Source organism: Heterocephalus glaber, unplaced genomic scaffold (genome assembly GCF_053883595.1).
Source record: "Heterocephalus glaber isolate CG9 unplaced genomic scaffold, H.glaber_assembly_v1.0 deba00001687, whole genome shotgun sequence".
NCBI classification, from domain to species: domain Eukaryota; kingdom Metazoa; phylum Chordata; class Mammalia; order Rodentia; family Bathyergidae; genus Heterocephalus; species Heterocephalus glaber.
Genome location: NW_028258412.1, coordinates 15,710,486 through 15,731,783, shown reverse-complemented (window position 1 = coordinate 15,731,783; position 21,298 = coordinate 15,710,486). Strand labels below are relative to the sequence as shown.

At 44.0% G+C, this 21,298-nt stretch overlaps 1 protein-coding gene and 1 pseudogene across 4 annotated transcripts in view; one reads left to right on the top strand and one right to left on the bottom strand.

The window, feature by feature from the left end:
* Ksr2 (kinase suppressor of ras 2) overlaps nt 1-21,298 on the bottom strand; it is a 430,849-nt gene that overhangs the window by 53,787 nt on the left and 355,764 nt on the right. For all 4 annotated transcript variants that reach the window (XM_087198278.1, XM_004843700.4, XM_087198277.1 and 1 more), the window contains 4 exons: nt 15,074-15,115; nt 14,364-14,436; nt 11,322-11,370; nt 9,169-9,536 (listed from right to left, as the gene is read on the bottom strand). In XM_087198278.1, the coding sequence (XP_087054404.1) occupies nt 9,169-9,536; nt 11,322-11,370; nt 14,364-14,436; nt 15,074-15,115 (532 nt within the window). The remainder of the gene's footprint in view (nt 1-9,168; nt 9,537-11,321; nt 11,371-14,363; nt 14,437-15,073; nt 15,116-21,298) is intronic.
* On the top strand, nt 18,113-19,179 carry LOC106009277 (DCN1-like protein 4 pseudogene; annotated as a pseudogene).

The following is a 21,298-nucleotide window of genomic DNA, read 5'->3' as shown; positions in this document are numbered from 1 at the left end:
ACTAATTTTCCTAACTGCTGCTATCATGTTTATCATTATTGATGATGTTATAATATCATCATTATTACAGCAACCAGCAGGTATAAGTTATTGAAGCACTGAGCTGTAGCCTTTTCCATATGAGATCCCTCATTCACATCAATATCTTGAAAGAGTATACACATCATCCCTGTTTTATATGTGCAGAAACTCAGGCAAAGAGGAAGAAATCAGCAAGAATCCCAAATCCTAAAAGGCAAGTATTTCATGGTCATGAACTCAACCTTCCATCATGAACAGGGTTACTAGATGTCAATGAGAGATCTGTTCATAAAGGTGTATGGGTACAGACCTGCTAGCCATTCAGCAAAATCCACTTCATTTTCCTCCTGGAATACAGTTACCTATTTCCCACCCTCCCTTGCAGTTGGGCGTGGCCAACAGACCCAGTGTCAGCCAGTGGCACATGAGTGGAGTGGTATGTGTCACACGTAGGCATGGATCATGGACTCTCCCAACATGTTCTTTCCTCTTTCCCCAACTAGAAAGAGAGGGCCCTGGGCCCCAGTGTATGGTGGGCCCAAAAATGAGTGGGGTTGGGGTCCCTCCCCATGTGGAGCAAAGGTACCTGTTATCCAAAAACTCCCACCTGGGACTATGAGAGGAACTAGAAATCATCTTGTATTGTATTTAGACACTACAGATACTTTTAAGGTTTATTTGTTACACCAACAACCATCACCCTGATCAACACAAAGTGAGAATTTGTATATATTCTAGGGGAGGAAATACCTGGATAGATAGACACCAAATTGTTCATGTGATTCCCTTTGGCTGAAGACATTATGGGTGAATTTCATTTCTTTCCTTTTGCTGATCTGCATTCTCAATAACAAATGACTTATTACTGGAGTAAGAAAATACAAAATATTTTTTTAAGGGATGACAGATGTTGCATATGCTAATTCAAAATCTTTGAGATTTGAGATGGTGGTGACCAGTGACAAGATCCTCAGCCATGCAAGTCCACTGCTGGTCATGTGATTGTTTACCAACAGGCATATGAAATGTACATGAGATGCTAATAATAATAATGATTATGATGCGGTACATTTATAGCACTTCCTTCACAAAAGTCTCGGGGCTTTTTACATTTCAGCACAATTAAAGGCAGCCACAGACAAAAAATCTTTTCAGCTGTGCTTTATAAAGGGAAAGCGATTCAGCCGTTTTGAACATAAAAGGAAGCCGATTCCACTAGATGACAGGGGATGGAATCTTTATGTGCTCAGACCTGCCATTTCCAACTCTTGTATGTTATATTTAGGACAATCAAACTGGCCCAAAGGGGGAAAAAACCAGAAAGACACAAGTACCAAGTTATAGAAAAAGCAAGTCGAAATTTCACCGAGGCATGGAGTTAACCATCTTAGCATAAGGCAGGGGCCCCCATTTGTCTGTCAAATATAGCAGCGTAGTGCTATTATATTTGAAAGCATGGAAAACAAGAATAGATTTGGAGTTGGAAGTAAATAATCTATTAAACAGCTCCTGATATTTACTGGATTTAAAATGCTGTGCAAACGAGGCCCTGCGGGATTTCATTACTACTGTGTCCCTGGGGGTGGTAATGGCTGGATGTCGCACACATATGGGTGAGCTGGCCTCACAGGACTGACAAGATGCCTTCAGACTCTGGGAACTGGGCGACAGGACTGATGACATGTGCCAAAAGAGATATTTAAAAAAATCTTCCCGAGGGCATGGAGAAATCCTGTCCTTCCCTCTTCATTTTTTCCTGGGGCACATAGCCTGAGCTTTTCTGTCACAAAGAGATGTTTATGGGATGCCCAGAACATCTTGCTCCTTCCTACCCCCATCCCCGAAAAAGCGTCCTGATGAAGTTCACTATGTTTCCAAATGCAGAAGACCAACTACATAGCCAGATGTAGTGATGCATGCTTATAATCCCAGCACATGGGAGGCTGAGGCAGGAAGGTCTTTCCTGGGAGCCCCACACAGGTGGAAATATCAAACTGACAGCCAGAATAACTCCTTGCCACTCTCCTCTGCCTGAGTCCTTAGGGCTGGATTTACCAATACCTTCACTGCTTCACACCAATGTGAAGCAGTGTCAAATGTGTCAAAACTTGTTTTGACACATTGAACCAACCAGCTCAGTGTAAGAGGCTGCAGCCAGGCCATTAGGAAACTCCCTGAGTAGTGAAGGTGGCTGCTATTAAGGAACTTGCTCTGGCTTCCCAGTGCATTAGGATCAACTCTACCTTCTTTCCCAGCATCTTGGATGCCCTGCAATCATCTGGCCCCTGGAGCCCTTTCCTCACCACCCTCTTCTCCTTGTTCACTTGCTTTCTTCTGGCCCTCAATATACCCATCTCACTCTTGCCTCAGGGCCTTTGCATCTGCCATAGCCCTGCCTGGACGGGCCTTTCTAGACTCTGTGTGGCCATCTCCTCCTCCTCAGCAGCTCTTAGTGCAGATGTCACTTCCTCTAAGAAGCCTCCTCTGAGTCCTCTTCAGAGGAACCCTCCTGTCACTCTGATGTGTTGATCACCTTGTTTGTGGCCTTCACAGTACACATCACACCATTTTCATTATCTTATTTGCTTAGCTTGTGATTGGCCATCTCTGCCACTGGAATGTAAAGGCCTGGTATAAGCCACAGACACTGTGTCCTGAGCAGCTATGATGCAGCCTGGCCCTTAGCCAGAGCCTGATGAATGTGTGTTGAAAGCATCTGAACAAACCCACTTTGGCACTGAAGCTAGGAGTGGCCTTAGGGCCCCTGCCGGTGGGAACGAGGGGACATTCTAGCCCCTCACCCATTTCAGACCCATCAGTTCGCCTCTAAGGGCCACCTGATAGGAGCAGGTTTCCATGACCTGTTGGAAGCTCTGGGCAGTAGAAAAATCCCCTCACTTAGGGGACAACCAGGTTTCTGTAAAGCAGTGGGTCTCACCCTTGAATGTATTCCAGAGTCCCCTGGGGGCTTCTTAAAATAGATTGCAGGACACAGCCCAGAGGTGGGAGCAGCAGAGGAGGCCGGGTGGGGGCAGAGCCTGCATTTCTAACAGGTGCCCCGATGGGGTCGGTCAGGACCACATTCCAAGAGTCACAGGCTGAGCCATCGTCCAATTCCAGGAAATGATGGTGGGAGCGGGGCTGGGGGATGTTCCTGGGAGAGTGAGCTCTGTGTAGGAATTCCACGAGTTGCTAATATTCATGAATGAATCATTCTTAGGGAAAGAGAGGGCAGGAGCATTTTTCTTGGACAGGGGTGTGGGAAAGAGGATGGGAATGAAAAAAAAAGAGAATTTCCTCCAGTTAGGGTGGTAGCCTCCTTTGTCAAAGATGAGGTGGCTGAGTATGTCTGCAGTTGTTTCTGCATCTTCTAATCTATCCCACTGATCCTCAGGTCTGTTCCTTTGCCAGACATCTGTTTCTTTGCCAGTGCCATGCTGTTTTTATCACAGCAGCTCTGTAGTATAGTTTAAAGTTGGGGATTGTGTTACCCCCTGCCATGTCTCTGTTGCCTAGAATTGCTTTTGCTAGTCTAGGTCTCTTCTGGTTCCAAATGAAATTTTGATTGTTTCCTCTAGTTCTGTGAAATATACTGTTGAGACTTCAATCAGGATTGCATTGAATCCATATAGCAGTTTTGGAAGCATGGCTATTTTCACTATATTGGTTCTTTCTACCCAGGAGCAAGGGACGTCTTTCCATTTTCTTATATCCTCTTCAATCTCTTTTTTCAGAGTACTGTAGTTTTTGAGGTAGAGGTCTTTTACTTTCTTTGTTAGATTGATTCCTAGATGTTTCATTTTTTTAGATGCTATTGTGAAAGGAATTGTTTCCCTAATTTCTCTTTCAGTGAGTCTGCTATTTGTGTATAAGAAGGCTGTTGATTTTTTAGTGTTGACCTTGTATCCAGCTACTCTACTGAATCTGTCAATTAAGCCTAGAAGTCTTTTGGCAGAGTTTTTGGGGTCTTCTATGTAGAGTATCATGTCATCAGCAAATAACAACAGTATAAGTTCTTCCTTTCCTATCTTTATTCCTTTTCTTTCTTTCTCTTGTCTAATTGCTGTGGCTAATGTTTCCAGAACTATATTGAACAGGAGTGGTGATAATGGACATCCTTGTCTCATTCTGATTTTAGCATGAAAAATTTCAGTTTTTGGGGGGATTTTTTTGGGTACCAGGGATCGAACTCGGGACCTTGTACTTGCGAGGCAGGTGGCGGAACCACTGAGCTAAATCCCCAGCCCTGATTTCACTTTTTGACTGGTATGATGTTGGCTATTGGTTTTTCATAGATAGTTTTTATAAGATTGAGTAAAGACCATCTATTCCAATTTTCTGTAGGGTTTTTATCCTGAATGGGTGTTGGATTTTGTTGAATGCTTTTTCTGCATCTATTGAGATGATCATATGGTTTTTGTCCTTGACTCTATTAATACAGTGTATTACATTTATTGATTTGCATATGTTGAACCATCCTTGCATCCCTGGGATGAATCTGACTCGATGGGTCATTTGGGGTGTGGATGGAAGAGGAGCCATCCTGGCTCCACAGGAATTTACAGAAGCACATAAATATGGAGAATCAAAGCTCCAATAATGAAAGTCAATTCTAAAACCCCAGTGGTTCTCAAACTGATGTGCATGAAAACTTTTGGCTCTTTCTAGAAAAAAAGGCCCAAGCTAACTGCAGCAAGAGGGGCCCTGGACATTGCCAGTAACAAGTCCTCTTGGTGATTCTGATATGACCAGAGCTGGACAGCTCTCCTGACCCAGAACTGCTCCTAGCTGAAGCCCATCCCCTTTGTCCTGGCTCAGGCAAAGAAGGACCATGCAAGGATACCATTCACTGGTACCTTTGCTCACTTCCAGGTCCTGCCACTTATTTGTCCTATGGCCTGGACAAGGGTTTCCTTGGCCTCTTTGACCTCAGGGTTCCCTCTGTAAAATGGGTACAGTGATCAACAGGAGATAATCACTGAGGTTGCCTTGAAGCAAGGTGCTTGCTGAAGGCTGGTGGAATTGGCTGCTTTTCTGGTTTACTTTTGAGGGTTGTGTGCTTGTCCCACCTTTTGGGAAGGGAAATAAGTTTAGCAAAGAGGATCAGCCAGGTCACCTCTGGCTTCAAGAAAAGGAGCTATGTGAAGGATTCAGTCTCTATCAAACCCTAAAGTTTCAATCCTCTTTTCCAGAGGTTGGAGCAGAAGCTAACAAAGGCACTGTGACCTTTGTTAAAAACCTTTCTAGGAAGAAAGAAGCTTCTCACCCACTAGGTGGTAACAATGGCTGGACCTGGTTTAAAAGGCTCCACCTTTAGCCGGCTGTATCTTAGCACACTAGGAGGCTGAGGGAGGAGGATCATAAATTCAGATCCAGCCAGGGCAACTTAGCAAGACCCTGTCTCAAAATAACAAATAATAAAAGACTGGGGGTGAAGCTCAGTTGTTGGAAGGTCCTGGGTTCAGTCCCCAGTACCAGGATAAGCAAAAGTTTCCACCTGTAGATGGACTGGATTTATTTGGTCTACAGTGGCGTGAGAGCTGAAGGATGCCCCCAAAGATATCCAGGCTCTATTCCCTGGAAACCCTAAGTGCTACCTCAGATGGCAGGAAGGGGCTGCAGGTGGGATTAAGCTAAACGTTCTGAGATGGGGGATTATCCTGGATCATCCAGGTGAACCTTAAACGTACTCATGACTCTGCTTACAAGAAGGAAGTAGAGGGGACTTGACCGCAGAAGAGGAAGGCGATGTAAGCATGGAATCAAGATGCTTTGCTGCTAGCTTTGAAATGGAGGGAGAGGTCAAAAGTTGCAGAGTGCAAGGAACGTAGCTCTGGACTCTGGGAAAGGGAACGAATGGAGTGTCTTCTACAGCCTCTGGAAAGGGCTGCAGGCCTGTCTTGATTTTTGTCCAGTGAGATCCACTCAGACTTGAGAACTTTTTGAGAATAAAAGTCTGTTTTAGGCCACCACATTGGGGTAATTTGTTAGGAATGGGGGGCTGGTAGCTTCTGGGGACCTGCATTTTAACACCCCCGTTCCCCTGGTGGCTGGGTGCAGAAGGGCAGAGGAACTGTCGTCTGGGAAGCCTCTTCTCAGAGAACCCAAGAATTTGGTTAGAGTTGGAACAAAATCCTGCAACAAATATCCTTCCACCTGCTCATTTTACAGATGCAGAAACAGAGGCCCAGGAAATCGGGCAGCTGGGCGGAAGGGCGAGAGACTGATTCAACTCTTGCATTACTGGCTTTCAAATTCCATTTGAAGCTTTTAACGTGAGCAATTATGCAGACTGTCGATAGCTTTGCAATAATTCCATAATGACCCAATCGTGAAATAATTTAGCCGTCCCCACGATAATTGTATTTGTGGATATACCAATTGGGTAACTAGTTGGTTATTACTCATTCCCTGAGAGCCATACATATTGCATTACAAGGATGCTAATCTTAGAAATACTTGTTAACTTCGATGATAATTACTAAGTAATTGGCTCAATATGCCATTGTGAATTTATCCAGAGTATGCTAGGTAATTATCTGGTCTTATGCTCCCTGTAAAATAAAACCAGGGTCCAAAAATTGTTCCAGTTGGTTGGCTAGCATCCAATCATCAACTTCTGCCAGTCAATCATGCGAGTGCAAGTGATTAATCAAATTACTCAAATAGTTGGATTCAAATCCAATGTTCAGATAAGAAAGCTGGATGGTCAACAAGTGGATGGTACTGAATGGGAGAATTGCTCAGAGACCCCTCCCCAGGATAAATATATACCAACGCAATAACAGGGAATAAACGCCACTTCTTTGGGGCTCATCTGGCATTCTCACACAAAATACCAAAACACTTCAGAGACCAATTACATGTCCCAAAGCTGCAGAGTCTTTATGACGGTGCCAGGAAGAGGCCGGGCTCTGTGAAATCTGTAGGTGGATGTGGCGAGCAGGGAGGGAGCTCAGTTTGGACATAATAGAAGAGGGCTGCAAATGCAGCTGGCTTTCGGGCTGAGCCACACATGTTCCTAATGACCACTCGATTTTCAAGGGTGGCTGCTAACTGGGCCATCCACTGCCAATGAGGCAGCCTGGGGGAAGTTTCCGGGAAAAGGTGGCATGGTAGCTCGGAAAAAGTCAGAGAACAGGGAGGCAGAATGTCCTTTGAAAGGCCAGGAAGCAGAGGAGACAATGGATTTCAGATTTCTAATCTGAGAGTGGAAAAAAGAGTAGGCTTAGTAGACTAGAAGGTGAGAAGCTGACCAAAGAGAGAGTTGGGGGTAACAGCCTGAGAGCAGAGTGGTGGGAAGGAGTCCAGGGGTGGGGAAAAGACCACCTTCCCACCAGACTTGTGCGTCCCGAGTGAAGGGCTCCTGACCTCCTGCTAAGAGGAGATGCTACCAACTGGATAAGAAGAGGAAAGGGAGCTAAAAACGACCCCCGACTGCCCCTCTCTCAGCATCCATGTCTTCGTAATAGGACACTACAGATCCTTCCATTCACAGGTAGAAATGGTTTCTCCATACCCTGAATCCAGTGGGCCACACGTGTTGCTTTGGCCAATGAATATTAGCCAATGTGTCACATGGTGAGGTATAAAAAACACCTGTGCAATAGACCTTGACCTCTTGCAAAACTTGGGAACTTGAGACCACCATGGGAATTAGCCCAAACGAGGCCCTTAGAGATAAAGGCCATGTGGAACAGAATCAAGTCACCCCAGTTGATGGTCTAGGAACCAAACAAGTGAGCAAGGGTGTCCAAGACTGACCAGGTCCCCTTGCACCTGCAAGCTAATGACAACCTCCTATGAGAGCATGGTTCAGGCTAGAAGAACCATCTATAGGATCGAGGTAAGCCACCAAGTTTGGGGGATATTTTGTTATTACTGAGCACAAGCTTGCCAAGCTCACCCTGCCTAATCAGAAGAGCTCAGTCCCTGAATTGAGAGTCACTTCTATCTTGGGAGAACTGAAGTTCAACCGTATTCACCCAGTTTAAGCAGAGCTGAAGGTCTACACCTGCATCTCCAATCCTTCACAAGCACTTGCCATTCAACACACCGGCTCCAGGCAACCACCAGCTGCATAATTAATGCTGACAGATGATAATGATTAGCAAGGTCTTATAAACTGACTTAGGAGGTTTTGCTTCACAAGGGAATAGAGCTAAGACCAACTCTTCTCCGAGCCCGCAGCTCCTGCTGGGACACTTGCCAAAGATGTGGGACTTAGGCATCTGGGATCTTTATTGCTTGATCCGAATATGGGAAGAGGAGAGCTCCTATGGCATACCAGGCCACACCAAGAACCTCACTGTTGTGGCCAATTCTAATATAGTAAGACAGCAAACACCAGCATTTAAAAACACACCAAAATATTGTTTCACAACTGTTCAAATGAAACCAAATCTTCTTTTAATCTCACTGGGTGAGATTAGAAAGAGCAAGTCCAGTAAAGTCACTGTCATCAGAGATTCTCTTCATGTTAGTTCTCTACTAACTGTCCCCTCCTGTGCATCCAGAGACCATGGATTCTGGATATTCAGAACAATTAAGGTAAAGATTATAAATGAATTTTGCAATGTCACCAAAAGCCACAATGATGGCTCAGTAGAATCTCTGAGTTTCAGCAAACTATGGCCCATGGGCTAAACCCAGCCCACCACCTGGTTTTGTAAATAAAGCTTTATTGAAACACAGCTGTGCAAATCCATCCACATATTGTCTGTGGCTGCTTTCACAGGACAGTGCCAGAGCTGAATGGCTGCTACAGTAACCACCTGGTCCGCAAAGCTGAAAGTATTTACTATCACCCTGCACTGGAAAAATTGTGACCCCTGGTTTAGTGTGATCCACTCGTTTTATATATGAAAAAAGCGAGTCTCAGGGCTGTCTTTATATAAAAACAGAGCAGAGCGGGAAATAGACCCAATTTTTCTGACTCTGTATTCATGTTCTCTCCAGGACGCTGCTTTGCAAAAGAGTTTAGCATTAAAAGCATTTTCTGGAGACAGAAATGATTGCAAGTGACCTGCAAGTGGTAGACCTGGAGGCACTCTTTTAGCCAGAATGACTGATTAACCTGGACTGTGTTTCTCAACTATGCCAGCGGCCGAGCTTGGCGAAGCCTGGGTGGGGAGCTGGGGCACTGACCTGGTGATGATGGCCAGGTGGGGTGGGCTCATGCAGGCGCCCATGAAAAGCACCACATTCTCGTGCCGTGTCTGCCTGTAGGCCATCACCTCCCGCTTGAAGGCCTTCAGCTGGTCCTCGTTGTCCCTCTCAATGTCAATCAGCCGGATGGCCACCTCCCCATGCCAGCGGCCGTGGTACACCTGCCCAAAGCGGCCCTTTCCGATGAGCTCGCCAATCTCCAGCTGCTCGAAGGGGATGTCCCACTCCTGAAGGAAGATACTGGTCTGGCTCGCCTTTCGGGGGAAGCTCCGGGCTGAGAGGAGGGACAGATTCATCTCCTCGAAGTCATCCTCTGACTCCTCGGCTTCATCGTGGCCCTCTTCATTCTGTGGCCAGATGGGAGCAGAAGTCAGAGCCACCACTACCACTGCCCACCCTCCCTCAAGGTCCTGCTGGGAGCCATGTACATTGTGAAGGCTCCGAATACCTCTGCATTTCTGTCAGCATTCATGGCGGGGCAGACATATAGCTGTTTCCCTTTATGGCTTTGGTCTAGAATCATACTGCAATGAACGGCCTGAAAAGGAGATCATGAGAGTCCAACTCTTTTGTGCTAAGGGGGGAAACTGAGGCTCAGAGATGAGAAATGCTAAGAAGACTACCCATTCCATTTTGCTGGAACTTTTAGGAATTAGCAGTTCTGGGAAAGCAGGGATATTGGTCACCTTGAGAAGTGTCTTGTCCTAGGAGATACAGCCAAGCAGAGGGGAGACTCAGGTTCAGTTCCCTAGACTCCCACTATCCAATGCCAAATACCATGTGTTTTGACTTGTCTGACCGTTAATATGCATGTTATAGGGGCGACAGGCTAAAATACGGGTCTTCATATAATGCATGACAACCAGCAATATGGATGTCTTTTGCTTCCTGCAGAGGATCTGGAATTGATGATTCAGAAGTTGGGAGAGGTCAAAGCTACAGACCAAAGGCCCATGGCTCTTATAACAGGGAGCAAAGTAGGAGCTGTGAGAATGAGCTGCTCGTAGAATGTGCTTAACACTCAGAGTGAGTGAGCTGGCTTTTGGCCTCTGTGACTTTGAGATTCTCCACTCTCTGAAGCTTCCTTTCTTCATTATGAAGTGGAAATAAGAAAATCTGCTCTGGGGTGGGGGTGGTACAAAGTTTTAAATCAAATAAAGAGCTGTCTGACCACCTGCATCCAGCATCAGTTGAGATACCTGAGAAAATACAAATTCCTGGTTCTCGTTCAGATGTACCAAGTGAAAATATCAGCACTCCAGGACCAGGAATCTGCATCTGTATTACTATGCACACCTGTGTGACTGGAGCACACTGAGACATGCGCATCACTACAATCTGGGTACCACCTGCCTGGCTTGGTGTCTGGGGGCTCCTGGGGCTGATGTGCCCCTTGGATTCTTTTGCTGGAATGTGGGATCAGTGGGTGCTCAATCCAGGAGGATTCCCAGAGGCCCTAGGACCTCAAAAGATGACCTGAGCAGGTCACCTCTTAACTGGATACAGGTTTTCCTGACCCAAAATTCCCTGGGTAAGCTGCCTTTCATGTCACACTCGGGAGAATCAATCCAGAAAACGTGGCTTCTCCCAGGGTCATTTCCCAAGGATTACAATTCTCCCAGAAGGGACATGCATTTCCCTGGAAACCCTGCCCTATTCCTTTCAGCTTAGGACATGCTGGCAGAGCCAAGAGGTTGGGACTCCATGGTTCTCACCTGGGACATTTCATTTATTCACTCAGTGGCTTGGGCAGGTGGGAAGGAGCCCAAGAACATTCCCAAATCCTGAGGCCCCCACCTTCTCCCATATATTATTTTGAAGGCAGCGGGGCATATCCCCCTTGCTAGTCACCCTGCCTGGAGTTAATTTTTCAACTAAGAATGCAAATCCTTTGCCAACTTCCGCACAACTGGCTTTTCCGTGATGCACAACATATAATGGCCCATTAGGCTCAGCGCAGGGAGGGGCACTGGGTGTTAATTGTCCTGGAGTCAGAACATCCATCAAAGGGCCAGCGCACCCCTCACACCCCACCCCCAGCTCTCTGCGTCATCAAAGACTTGAGTGGGCTTTGCCAAGACTTTAGCAGCCCCTGGAAAAAGCTGCTTCGCTGCTTGCTCTTCAATTCTCACCTCCGAGGTTGGCTCCACTTCAATTTGAAGTAATGGATTTCCTTCCAAGCTTTAAAGAAAGAAAAAGAAATGTGACCCTGAGGTGAAAAGGCAGGTCCATGTATTGAGTTTAGCCTCATATGAAGAATCCCAAAATGAGACGTCCTTGCCAACAAGCCTACATCTCGTATTTCAACACTTGGGTCTAAAATAATGCTTAGGACTACACAAAGAGGCACACAAGGATGTTATTATTTTAAATAGATTTCAGAGATGCTCAGGACTTGTTTTTTCTGTATTGCTTTAGTTTGAAATAGTGTAGCAGCTTCTTTATAAATTGGTCTAAATGCCATGTGCAGAAGATTCCTCAGAGGACTAAGTGTTCACTGGGGAATAATGGGTCTGATTTCTGAAGTTCACTCAGATTCAAAATTTTTTGGAGGGATCTTAAGTATTCATTTGTCTATCTGCTTGCTCATTCATTCATTCATTCAACTAGAATTCTGTGTCAAGAATGGTATTCAGTCGTTAGAGCGATACAGAATTAAAATAGGTATGGCTCCTGCCTTTAAGGAACATTCTATTACTACTGAAAGAACTAAAGCAAGTGTGTGGATACCATATCATGCAGAGAGGCTAAATGTGACACAGGCTAAAAGTTAGGTATGAATTGAATAAATAGAGCTGGTGGGGATTCCAAGGAGAGAGAATTGCTGGATGTGTTTGAAGTTCGCAGTGCTTAAGTTGAACTTTGCCAATCACATGGAATCAGGATGTGTGAAATGAAAATAAGGAGACTAGGCTGGACTGAAAGGGGTGTGTATGTGTGTGTGTGTGTGTGTGTGTGTCTACACTCGAGCACTGCATGAACATTATGGGATGCCTGGGTTGTCCTGTGCATGTAAGTCAGGTGGACCTCCTGGGGATCTTGTGAAGTGCTGTATGCTGATTTTTCTTTTTTTTTTTTGGTACCGGGAATTGAACTCAGGTCCTTCTGCTTTCGAGGCAGGCGGTGGAACCACTGAGCTAAATCCCCGGCCCTATGCTGATTTTTTTAACTGGGTGTGGAAGTAAGAAAATCTTCCCTGGGTGGGGGTGATACAAATATGAGGGGAATGTCAAGTACATAGATTGATGGGGACGCCTGGCACCGTATGCATCAGGGGTGTATTTTGGGACCATCTTTGCAGACTGGATTGTATGTTTCTGGAGTTCAGAAGGGAGAGAGCAGCAGGGCTACTGAAGGCACAAAAGAGCTGGAACCAGTGGGAAAAAGAGTCCTGATGAATATAAGGCTCTTTCCTAGCTCTCCAATCTTAGCAGATTCCCCCTTCCCACCTCCTCACTGGGTGGGAGGAGGCGCCCCTAACCTGACCCTAGGACTCCAGCAAGCTGCTGACCCTGTAGATGATAGTCAACCCACTTCCTGGAGGGGATCCTGGCATTTGACAGAAATGGAAAGAAGCATCGTCACAAAGGTGCATATTAACCCCGTAGTGATGGTACAGCCTGGGAAGGTAGAGTGAAACTGCATGAGGATGTCCTAGGTGGGACAGAGCAGCCAGAGTCCCCCACCTCCCATGCCCAGCAACAGAACAGCAGCCCTCCTCCTTCTGCACCAAGGTGTCATCACTTCCGCCGCCAGGGCTACTCAATTATTTCCCTCTGCAGTGAGTTAGTTCTCCTCACTCCACGCAAATTTAAGCAGATTGCAGGCAGCTACTGACTCTGTGTTTTGCTGGCACTTCATGACTGTCAGTTAATAGCCCGGAGTTCACCTTGCACAAACTGTGGCGCTGATTTATGCAAAGCAGAGAACTAATCTGGAGCTACACATCAGTACAATATCCCCTGGTGAACTGCTGCTCCTTTAATTTCAGAGATGTACCATTTGGGTCCTTAACAAAATCCTACTGTGGGTCACAGATGATGGAGCACTTAGGGGAGCCAAAAGGAAAACCAGGTAGGCAAAGATGGGAGTCCATTAACTGGTCAAGTCCTAGCACAGCCCAGACCTCACTCACAACCAAACAAATAAAAGAAGGTGATTTCCCTTGGGCTGCACAAACAGTGGGCCACCTGCAGAGAGGGTCTGCATCCTGAGGCTGCTACACACAAAGATGTTCATTGTGGTGTTGTTCGCCACGGTGAAATATGAAGCAATGTGAAATCCAGCGTTAGGGTGCTAGTTAGGGAAATTACTTTACACTGATAGGACAATTTACAGTCATTAAAAATGTCTGTGAAGAGCCTGGAATAATAAAAAAAATGTGATATCATAGCATTAAAGATAGCAAAGCAGGATAATGATTGCATTTATTGTGGGTCACAATGCTGTAAGTTATGACTAGAAAAAGGACCTATAAATTCAACCATGGTGGGATTGTCAGTGGTTATTTTCCAGAATATTCCAATTCTCCCCAAATTAGCTTAGGTTATATTTATAGTGGTATAAACCTGAGATCAGCAAGCTGTTTCTGCAAAGGCCAGAGTCAATGTTTTCAGCTTTGTGAGCTATATGGTTTCATAACAACTCCTCAGCTCTGCTGCTGTACGGAGAAAGCAGCCCATAGATAATATTGTAAACAAATGAGCATGGCTGTGTGCCAATAAAACTTTATTTCTAGAAACAGACAACAGGTTGGATTTGATTCATGGGCTAAAAGTCTGCTGATCCCTGCTATTAATCTAAGTTACATTTTTTAAAGGGGGACTGTGATGAAGATTAAATGGCCTTTCATTAGGGTTCATCTAGAGCCTAGGGAAAGCTTTCTTTCTAATCATACGGAGGGAGTCTAGGGGTGCTATGGAAGTTGTCTGGCCCCTGGGCATCATGCTTGTGGCACAGGACCTGAGATACAAGGCCAAGCTGGTGCCTGTGGGTCAGCATCACTTCTCTTGTCACTGGTCTCAGCCTGGGCTGCTAGGCTCCTTCTCTCTCCACTGTGTCCCTCTGCACACCCCTTCCATCATTCCAGGAAGAGGAAGAAAGAAGGCAGAGGACCTAAGGAGACCCAAGGCCAAAAGCTTAGGGCAGGGGAAAGAGGTTTCTGCCTCACTTACATTGGATTCGAGGTCACCGGATGCAGGATGACCTGGGGCGCCCGGGTCGGCGTCTCTGGCACTGGCACCACATCTGAAAGCCAGAGATGGGACAGTCAGAAACCAAACATGGAATCCACAACTACCTTTGGATTTGTGCCTGATTCCTGTGACACATGGTAGCTACTGATGCTTTGCCAATCATGGGTCCCAGGGTGGGCTAATCCCCTGCCTCCCTTCATCAGCTGAGATGGGCCAAAGTCCTAGATAACATCCTGGACAGAGGCCTCCGTTGACTGGAAGCTGCCAGAGCTCCTAAGCACCTGGCCTGGAGTGTCTGTTGCTCCTCTCTGAGTCCTCCTCACTCCTGAGCTCCCTTTGGGTGCTGAGACCGCTTGGTTTCACATCTTCACAGTTCCCAACTTGAGCTCCTCTGACCACCTCTCTCCTGCCCTATGCCTCTAGCCTCTACCTCTCCCTGGCCCACCTTGCCTTTCTCTCAGCCTTTCTACTATGCTCGGGGTCTCCTTGGATGCCATGGTGCCCTCAGGACCTCCTAACTTACCTTCTCCATTTCCACATCCCGCCATTATCCCGGGGTGTAGGGACCCCATTCCTACCCTCTCTGATCTTGTCTACCCCACGAATGCTCCCTTCCACCCATCCTAGCAACTCCTGACCCTCAGCAGGGCTTGTGCAGAAGGGCTGTTCCCACCTCACACGTCACTCACCTGGGAAGATGAATTGCTGCTTGTATTTGTAGTAGTGGGATGCTTGTAAAGGAAAGAAACATCAGAATGAGTGCGTCCCACAGGTACAAAGCTGGGCTCCCACAGCCATCAGATGGTCACTCCCCATCCTCCCTGAGAGTTTCCCTGCTTCTGTAGACTCTCTGAATTCCAAGGGACTAAGAGCATTGTAAGGAAATCAGAATTCTAAGCATCCATGCTAACCCTCTCATTCGATATCTTACACTTCCTAAAATCAGACCACTCTGACACTGCAAGTCATCCTGAGTTCCCTCTCTCTCCTACACACACACACACACACACACACACACACACACACACACACACACAGAGAGAGAAAGAGAGAGAGAGAGAGAGAGAGAGAGAGAGAGAGAGAGAGAGAGAGATATTATGTTTTCTTGAGCTTTTCAAATTTTCTGCATTGAGGATTCCATTCATTTTCTTTTTTTCCTTTTTTTTTTTTTGCTGCTGTAATAAATTACTACAAACCTAATGGCTTAGAATAACACAAATACATCTTCCTACAGTCTAGAGGTCAACAGTCTGAAACGAGTCTTAAAGGCCTTAAAATTAAGGCATCTGCTATTTTCTGGGTCCCCTGGAGAATCTGTCCCTCATCTTTAAAGCTGCTTGATCCAATCACATTTCCTGGCTTATAACGTCATGAGTCCAATCTCTGCTTCCGCTCTGACATCACCTGCCACCTCCTATAATAACACTCTGACCTTGCCATCCTCCTATAATAACACTGTGATTACATTTAGGGCCACCAGGATAATCCAGGATAATCTGTCCATCTCAAGATCTGTGACTTAATCACATCTGCAAATGCACTTTTGTCATATAAGATATCAGATTTAGGGATTCAGGATTAGGACATGGACTTTTTGTTTTCCTTTGGAATGGGAACATTATTCTGCCTACCATAAGCATGAATTAATTTTTGTATTTAGGAAAACAATTATATAAAAGAAATTTCCTGGACTTTATTGCTGATTCTCTGACATTTCAATTTTCTTCTGTTCCACTCAGTAAAGGTCAGGGAGTGTGGACACTTTGAAGGATTCTAATTGACTACTTACTCCACTGGGGTACAGTGCCTAGAGTAGGCGGAAGGTCGCACAGAGCTGCAAATTCCCTGAATAAAGCAGGCAAGGGTATGAATCTGAATTTCTCAGTCCACTTCCAGAAACCATTTTATTGCATTCGGGGACAAGCTATACCCAGGATTTGGCTCATGTAGTCTTAGCACAGTGGTCTGAGCCTAGAGTCCAGAAGCTGACCTAGAGGATGGACTCCTTCCTTTCCTTCTGGTTCCTTCAAAGCAAATCTGTCCATGTCTCAGTGTCCATGTGCAAAACACGGCAAGCATATCCCTTCCAACAGGGCTGGGATCATCATCACATAGAGTGTGGAGTGGACCTAAATAAGTACAGTCATCTTGTTGCATTCACAGGTTCTATGTCCACAGATTCAACCAACCCAGGACCAAAATTAAGAATTACTATAAGGAAGCTGGGCATGGTGACACACATCTGTTAAACCAGCACTGGGGGGTGGGGAGGTGGTAAGGCAGGAGAACTGCAAGTTTGAGCTCTGCCTGGGCAATTTAGTGACTTAGAGAGACCCTATCTGTAAATAAAACAATTTAAAAAGGGATAGGGATATAGCTCAGTGCAAAGGCCCTGGGTTCAATCCCTAGTACTGAAAAAAAAAAAAGGAATTGAATTGCTATAGGTGTGTGAGCCAACTTGATTCTAATGATCAATTTACAATGTATATATATTTCAAAATATAATGTATATATATGATTTTGTCAGTTATATGAAAATAAAAAAGAGAAAATAGTTGAAAAAATTTGCAACTGCACTGAACATGTACAGACATTTTTGTTGCCATTTTCCCTAAATAATACAGTATAGAATTTTTACATAGAATTTACATAGAACTTGTACTATATTGAGTGTCATAAATCATCCACAGATGATTTAAAGTGTATGGTAGCATATATGTAGGTTCTATGCAAATACTGAGCTATTTATATAAAAGACTTGAGCATCCATGGATTTTAGTATTCATGAAGATCTTGGAAGCCCAGGGTCCTGAGGGATGAATGTATTAGCTGCCATGAATAAACAAACTCTTTGTATCCTCTCTTAACTAATAGACATGGATGATTTATAGTTAAGACACAATCCAATACCCTCAAGTGCTAAATCATTTGTTTTGGGGAAGCAAATGCAGTACTCCCTGAAAGGGCAAAATTTATTTACAAGTTCCTTCAGGACAGAGAGCAATTCCCAATATCTCAGGATCCCAAGCTCCCTGAGCTCGTAGGTGTGTGACAAACATTGGTTGAATGAATCACCTTTTAAAATCATAAACAAAACAGTGAAAACTTTTGTTTTGTTCATTTCCAGGTTATCTCAGATAGCTGGAGTCCAGGTGGATACATTTGGATTCTGGAGAATGGGGTGTCCAGAGTGGGAAATGACTTATTCAAGGTCTCAGGGCTGAGCTCCCAAAGAAAAGCAAATTCCATGACTCTGGGGAACTTTTTGTAACTATTACATAACCTAGATTTCTCACTGTATGCAGCTGTTTGGTCAACAGAGGCTAAACTTTAAAAAAAGGAAAACTACTCAGGGTTCTCTGGAAGCTTAGCTGCTCTCTTCCCCTTTCAGATCAGGAGAGGTTGAGGGATTGATTCTGAGTGTGCAGAAGAGAGCTGGAGGTTGAACTCTTTTAAGGAGGATGGGCTGGGCTGTGAGAGGAAGTGGTGTTCTGGAGAACAGGAGCAGACAAGGGACACCTGGCAGTCGACCTTCTGTGTGGCACAGGACAGCTCAGTCCTGATGACGTCAAAGAGACAAGTGGCCAGTAGACGAGGAAAGACGTCGCTGGGAGACCTGTTGTCTCTGAATTCAATAACCGCCAGCCAGAGGTGGAGATATTTTCATAGAAGATGTAAGCCTGTAAGGATCATCATCACCTCGGAAGGAGCATGGTACAGCCTCCTGCACAGACTTTCAGCTGAACTCTCATCTCTCAACACTGGCAAATATTCATAAGCTCTACCACACCCTTAATAAGCTAAATCTAACAGAAAACGTTGGCCAAGACAATCACCAAACAGGAAGCCTGCGGTCTTGCAGTTCTTCAGACTGCTTTAGTAAAGTGATGCCCCCAAGGAAGAAGAGAAGACCTGCCTCTGGAGATGACTTATCTGCCAAGAAGAGTAGACATAATAGCATGTATCGAAAATGCGATTCAACTAGAATTAAGACTGAAGAAGAGGCCTTCTCAAGTAAGCGGTGCTTAGAGTGGTTCCATGAATATGCAGGTACTGAGGATGTTGTGGGTCCTGAAGGAATGGAGAAATTTTGTGAAGACATTGGTGTAGAACCTGAAAATGTAGTTATGCCTGTCCTAGCTTGGAAATTGGACGCCCAAAACATGGGTTATTTTACTCTACAAGAATGGCTAACAGGAATGACTTCTTTACAATGTGATACAACAGAAAAACTCAGAAATTCTTTGGATTGCTTGAGATCATTATTAAATGATTCTACAAACTTTAAGCTTATTTATAGATACGCATTTGACTTTGCACGAGAAAAGGACCAGTGCAGCCTAGACATAAACACTGCCAAGTGCATGTTGGGACTGTTATTAGGAAAAATCTGGCCCCTTTTTCCAGTTTTTCACCAATTCTTAGAGCAATCAAAATATAGAGTAATTAACAAGGACCAGTGGTGCAATGTACTTGAATTCAGCAGAACAATTAACCTTGACCTCAGCAACTACGATGAAGATGGAGCATAGCCAGTCTTGTTGGATGAGTTTGTGGAATGGTATAAAGACAAACAGATGTCCTAGGACTATATGCATAGCAGCGTGAGAGTCACTGTTACCACAGTTATGTCACCCATTAGCCATAAATTGCTGTTTGTATCAAAGTGCATGCTGCTTTTCTTGCACTGTCTCCCTTTTGCAGGGATGTTTTGGTGTTTGCTGTTGAATGGGCCAGCTCTGCTTGCTGTGTAGCATTGTTCTCTTGGAAGGCTGCTTTCCAGTTTGTATTTACACTACAGGTTGGTGAATTTGTCAGTGTCCTCACTGTGATTATGTGTATATTGCTGTTTAAATTTTGTATATGTGTATAAAAAGCTTCACCTAGAGATTATTTCTGCAAAAATGTATGTAAAAATAATTTTGTGGCATATTTCTAGTCCCTTTTTTCAAATGAACCAGTTATATTTTATTTGGTCTCAAATGTAGCATTTCAGAAAACAAGACAAAATAACTGTTACCATAACCAAATGTTGCCAGAATTAACCTTACTATTTAAGAGGCCAATTTCTGGAAGAGGAGGTAGGAGTGATAACTTTTCAATGGCTCATGCCAAATATCATTTGTTTTACTTAATAATATTAGTGTTTTAAAATAATGAAAGTTGTAATTATTGACCATGCAGACATGTAACATGCCACAAATGATTTTCACCATGCAAGATAGTTTTTTGTTTTTAATGTTAAAACTGTAGTAGCTTGAATATAAGTACAAATGAACAAATTGAAATTGCACCTTTTTAAAAATTGGGGTTTAAATTCAAATAAACTTTCTTTTTTCTTTTTTGCCCTTTTACATTTCTCCAGCCAGTGTTTGGTCTGCTGATGCTCTTTATGCCATGCTGAGTAAAGTTTATTTTGCTGCTTCCATGAAAATCTACTGGCTTCCTGGCAATTTATAACTGCAGAGCACTTTTAGTTCGAATTTTTTTTAGTTAGATTTCATGATGTCTAATTTCCTAGTTTTTTGGAAAAGAAACTGTAAGTGAGAAGGGTTTTGTTTTGTTTTCCTTGTTGATTTCATGCTAGGCTTTCCCTGGTAACGTGTTCATTGCAGGCAGTGGACAGGAAACCACCAGCATGGAGCTAACCCTTAATCACACTCTAGGACCTTTTCTGGGAGGGGCCAATTATTGTTACCAGAATCATTTGTACAGAAGAGTGATAGCCTGTCTTCCTTCCTTCCTTCCTTCCTTCTTTTCTTTCTTTCTTTCTTTCTTTCTTTCTTTTTCTTTCTTTCTTTCTTTCTTTCTTTCTTTCTTTCCTTTCTTTCTTTCTTTCTTTCTTTCTTTCTTTCTTTCTTTTCCTTCCTTCCTTCCTTCCCCTTCCTTCCTTTCTTTCTCTCTTTCTTTCTTTCTTGGTACCAGGGATTGAACTCGGGTCCTTGTGCTTGTGCAGCAGGCGGCAAAACCACTGAGCTAAATCCCCGGCCCTTTAGTCTCACTTTTAACCTTAGAAGTTTATATCAGTTTGCATAAATTAATATCTGAAAAGGAAATGTCAGTGGAATACAACAGCTATTGAGACTGTCATGTCGAAAGGTGGTCTGATTCATGTTATCATAATGGGGATTGGCCATTTGCAGGTTTGGATCTATGGAGAGTTGAATTATTTTGAAATATACCCCAGTGAAATGTTTAAAAATCACACTTTAAAGGCAACAGGTCTTAAATTTGATAACTTCTGTTTTCCTGAAAGCAAATATAAATCATAGATGAAATTCTTTTAAACGTTAGACTCTGGAGAATTTTTAAAATACTAAGCACAGTTAATCCTAAAATAAAAGGATTGTAAGAAGGGGGAAATGGTACATTTCATCCACAGTGAACATTTTGATAAGAGAAAACCCAAGTAAAACCAACTTTATGATATATGATATGAAAGTAAGTATTTCAGTGGGATAATCTTGAATATTTAGAAAATAAATCTAAATTACGCTGAAAAATAAGCCTCTGTAACTGCTGGTCACCATGTACTTACCCTTGGTTTTCTTCATTTTATGTATTTTTAAGAGAAAGTAATAAGACACTTTTTCTTGAAAATTTGCCTAAGTTACACAATATTGAACAATTCATCAAGCACTGATTTGTGTAAGCTAATATCTAATAAATTAGAGTGCCTTCTTCTGGTTTTTCTTTAGTACCTGAGTCTGCATCCTTTCTCTCTTGCCTTGTGTTTTGAAGTCTGTTTTGCAAGGCTCTGTTGTTAGGGAGTACTACTTTTTAGGTCAGAAATTTCATTGTTTGATTTGCCATAAACACTGTAATGTTACGTGCCCTTTTTTTGAAGCATGAACTTTGAATTAAGTTTTCATGAATCTAACAAAACAGACTTCTAGATTCTGGTTTAACAACAG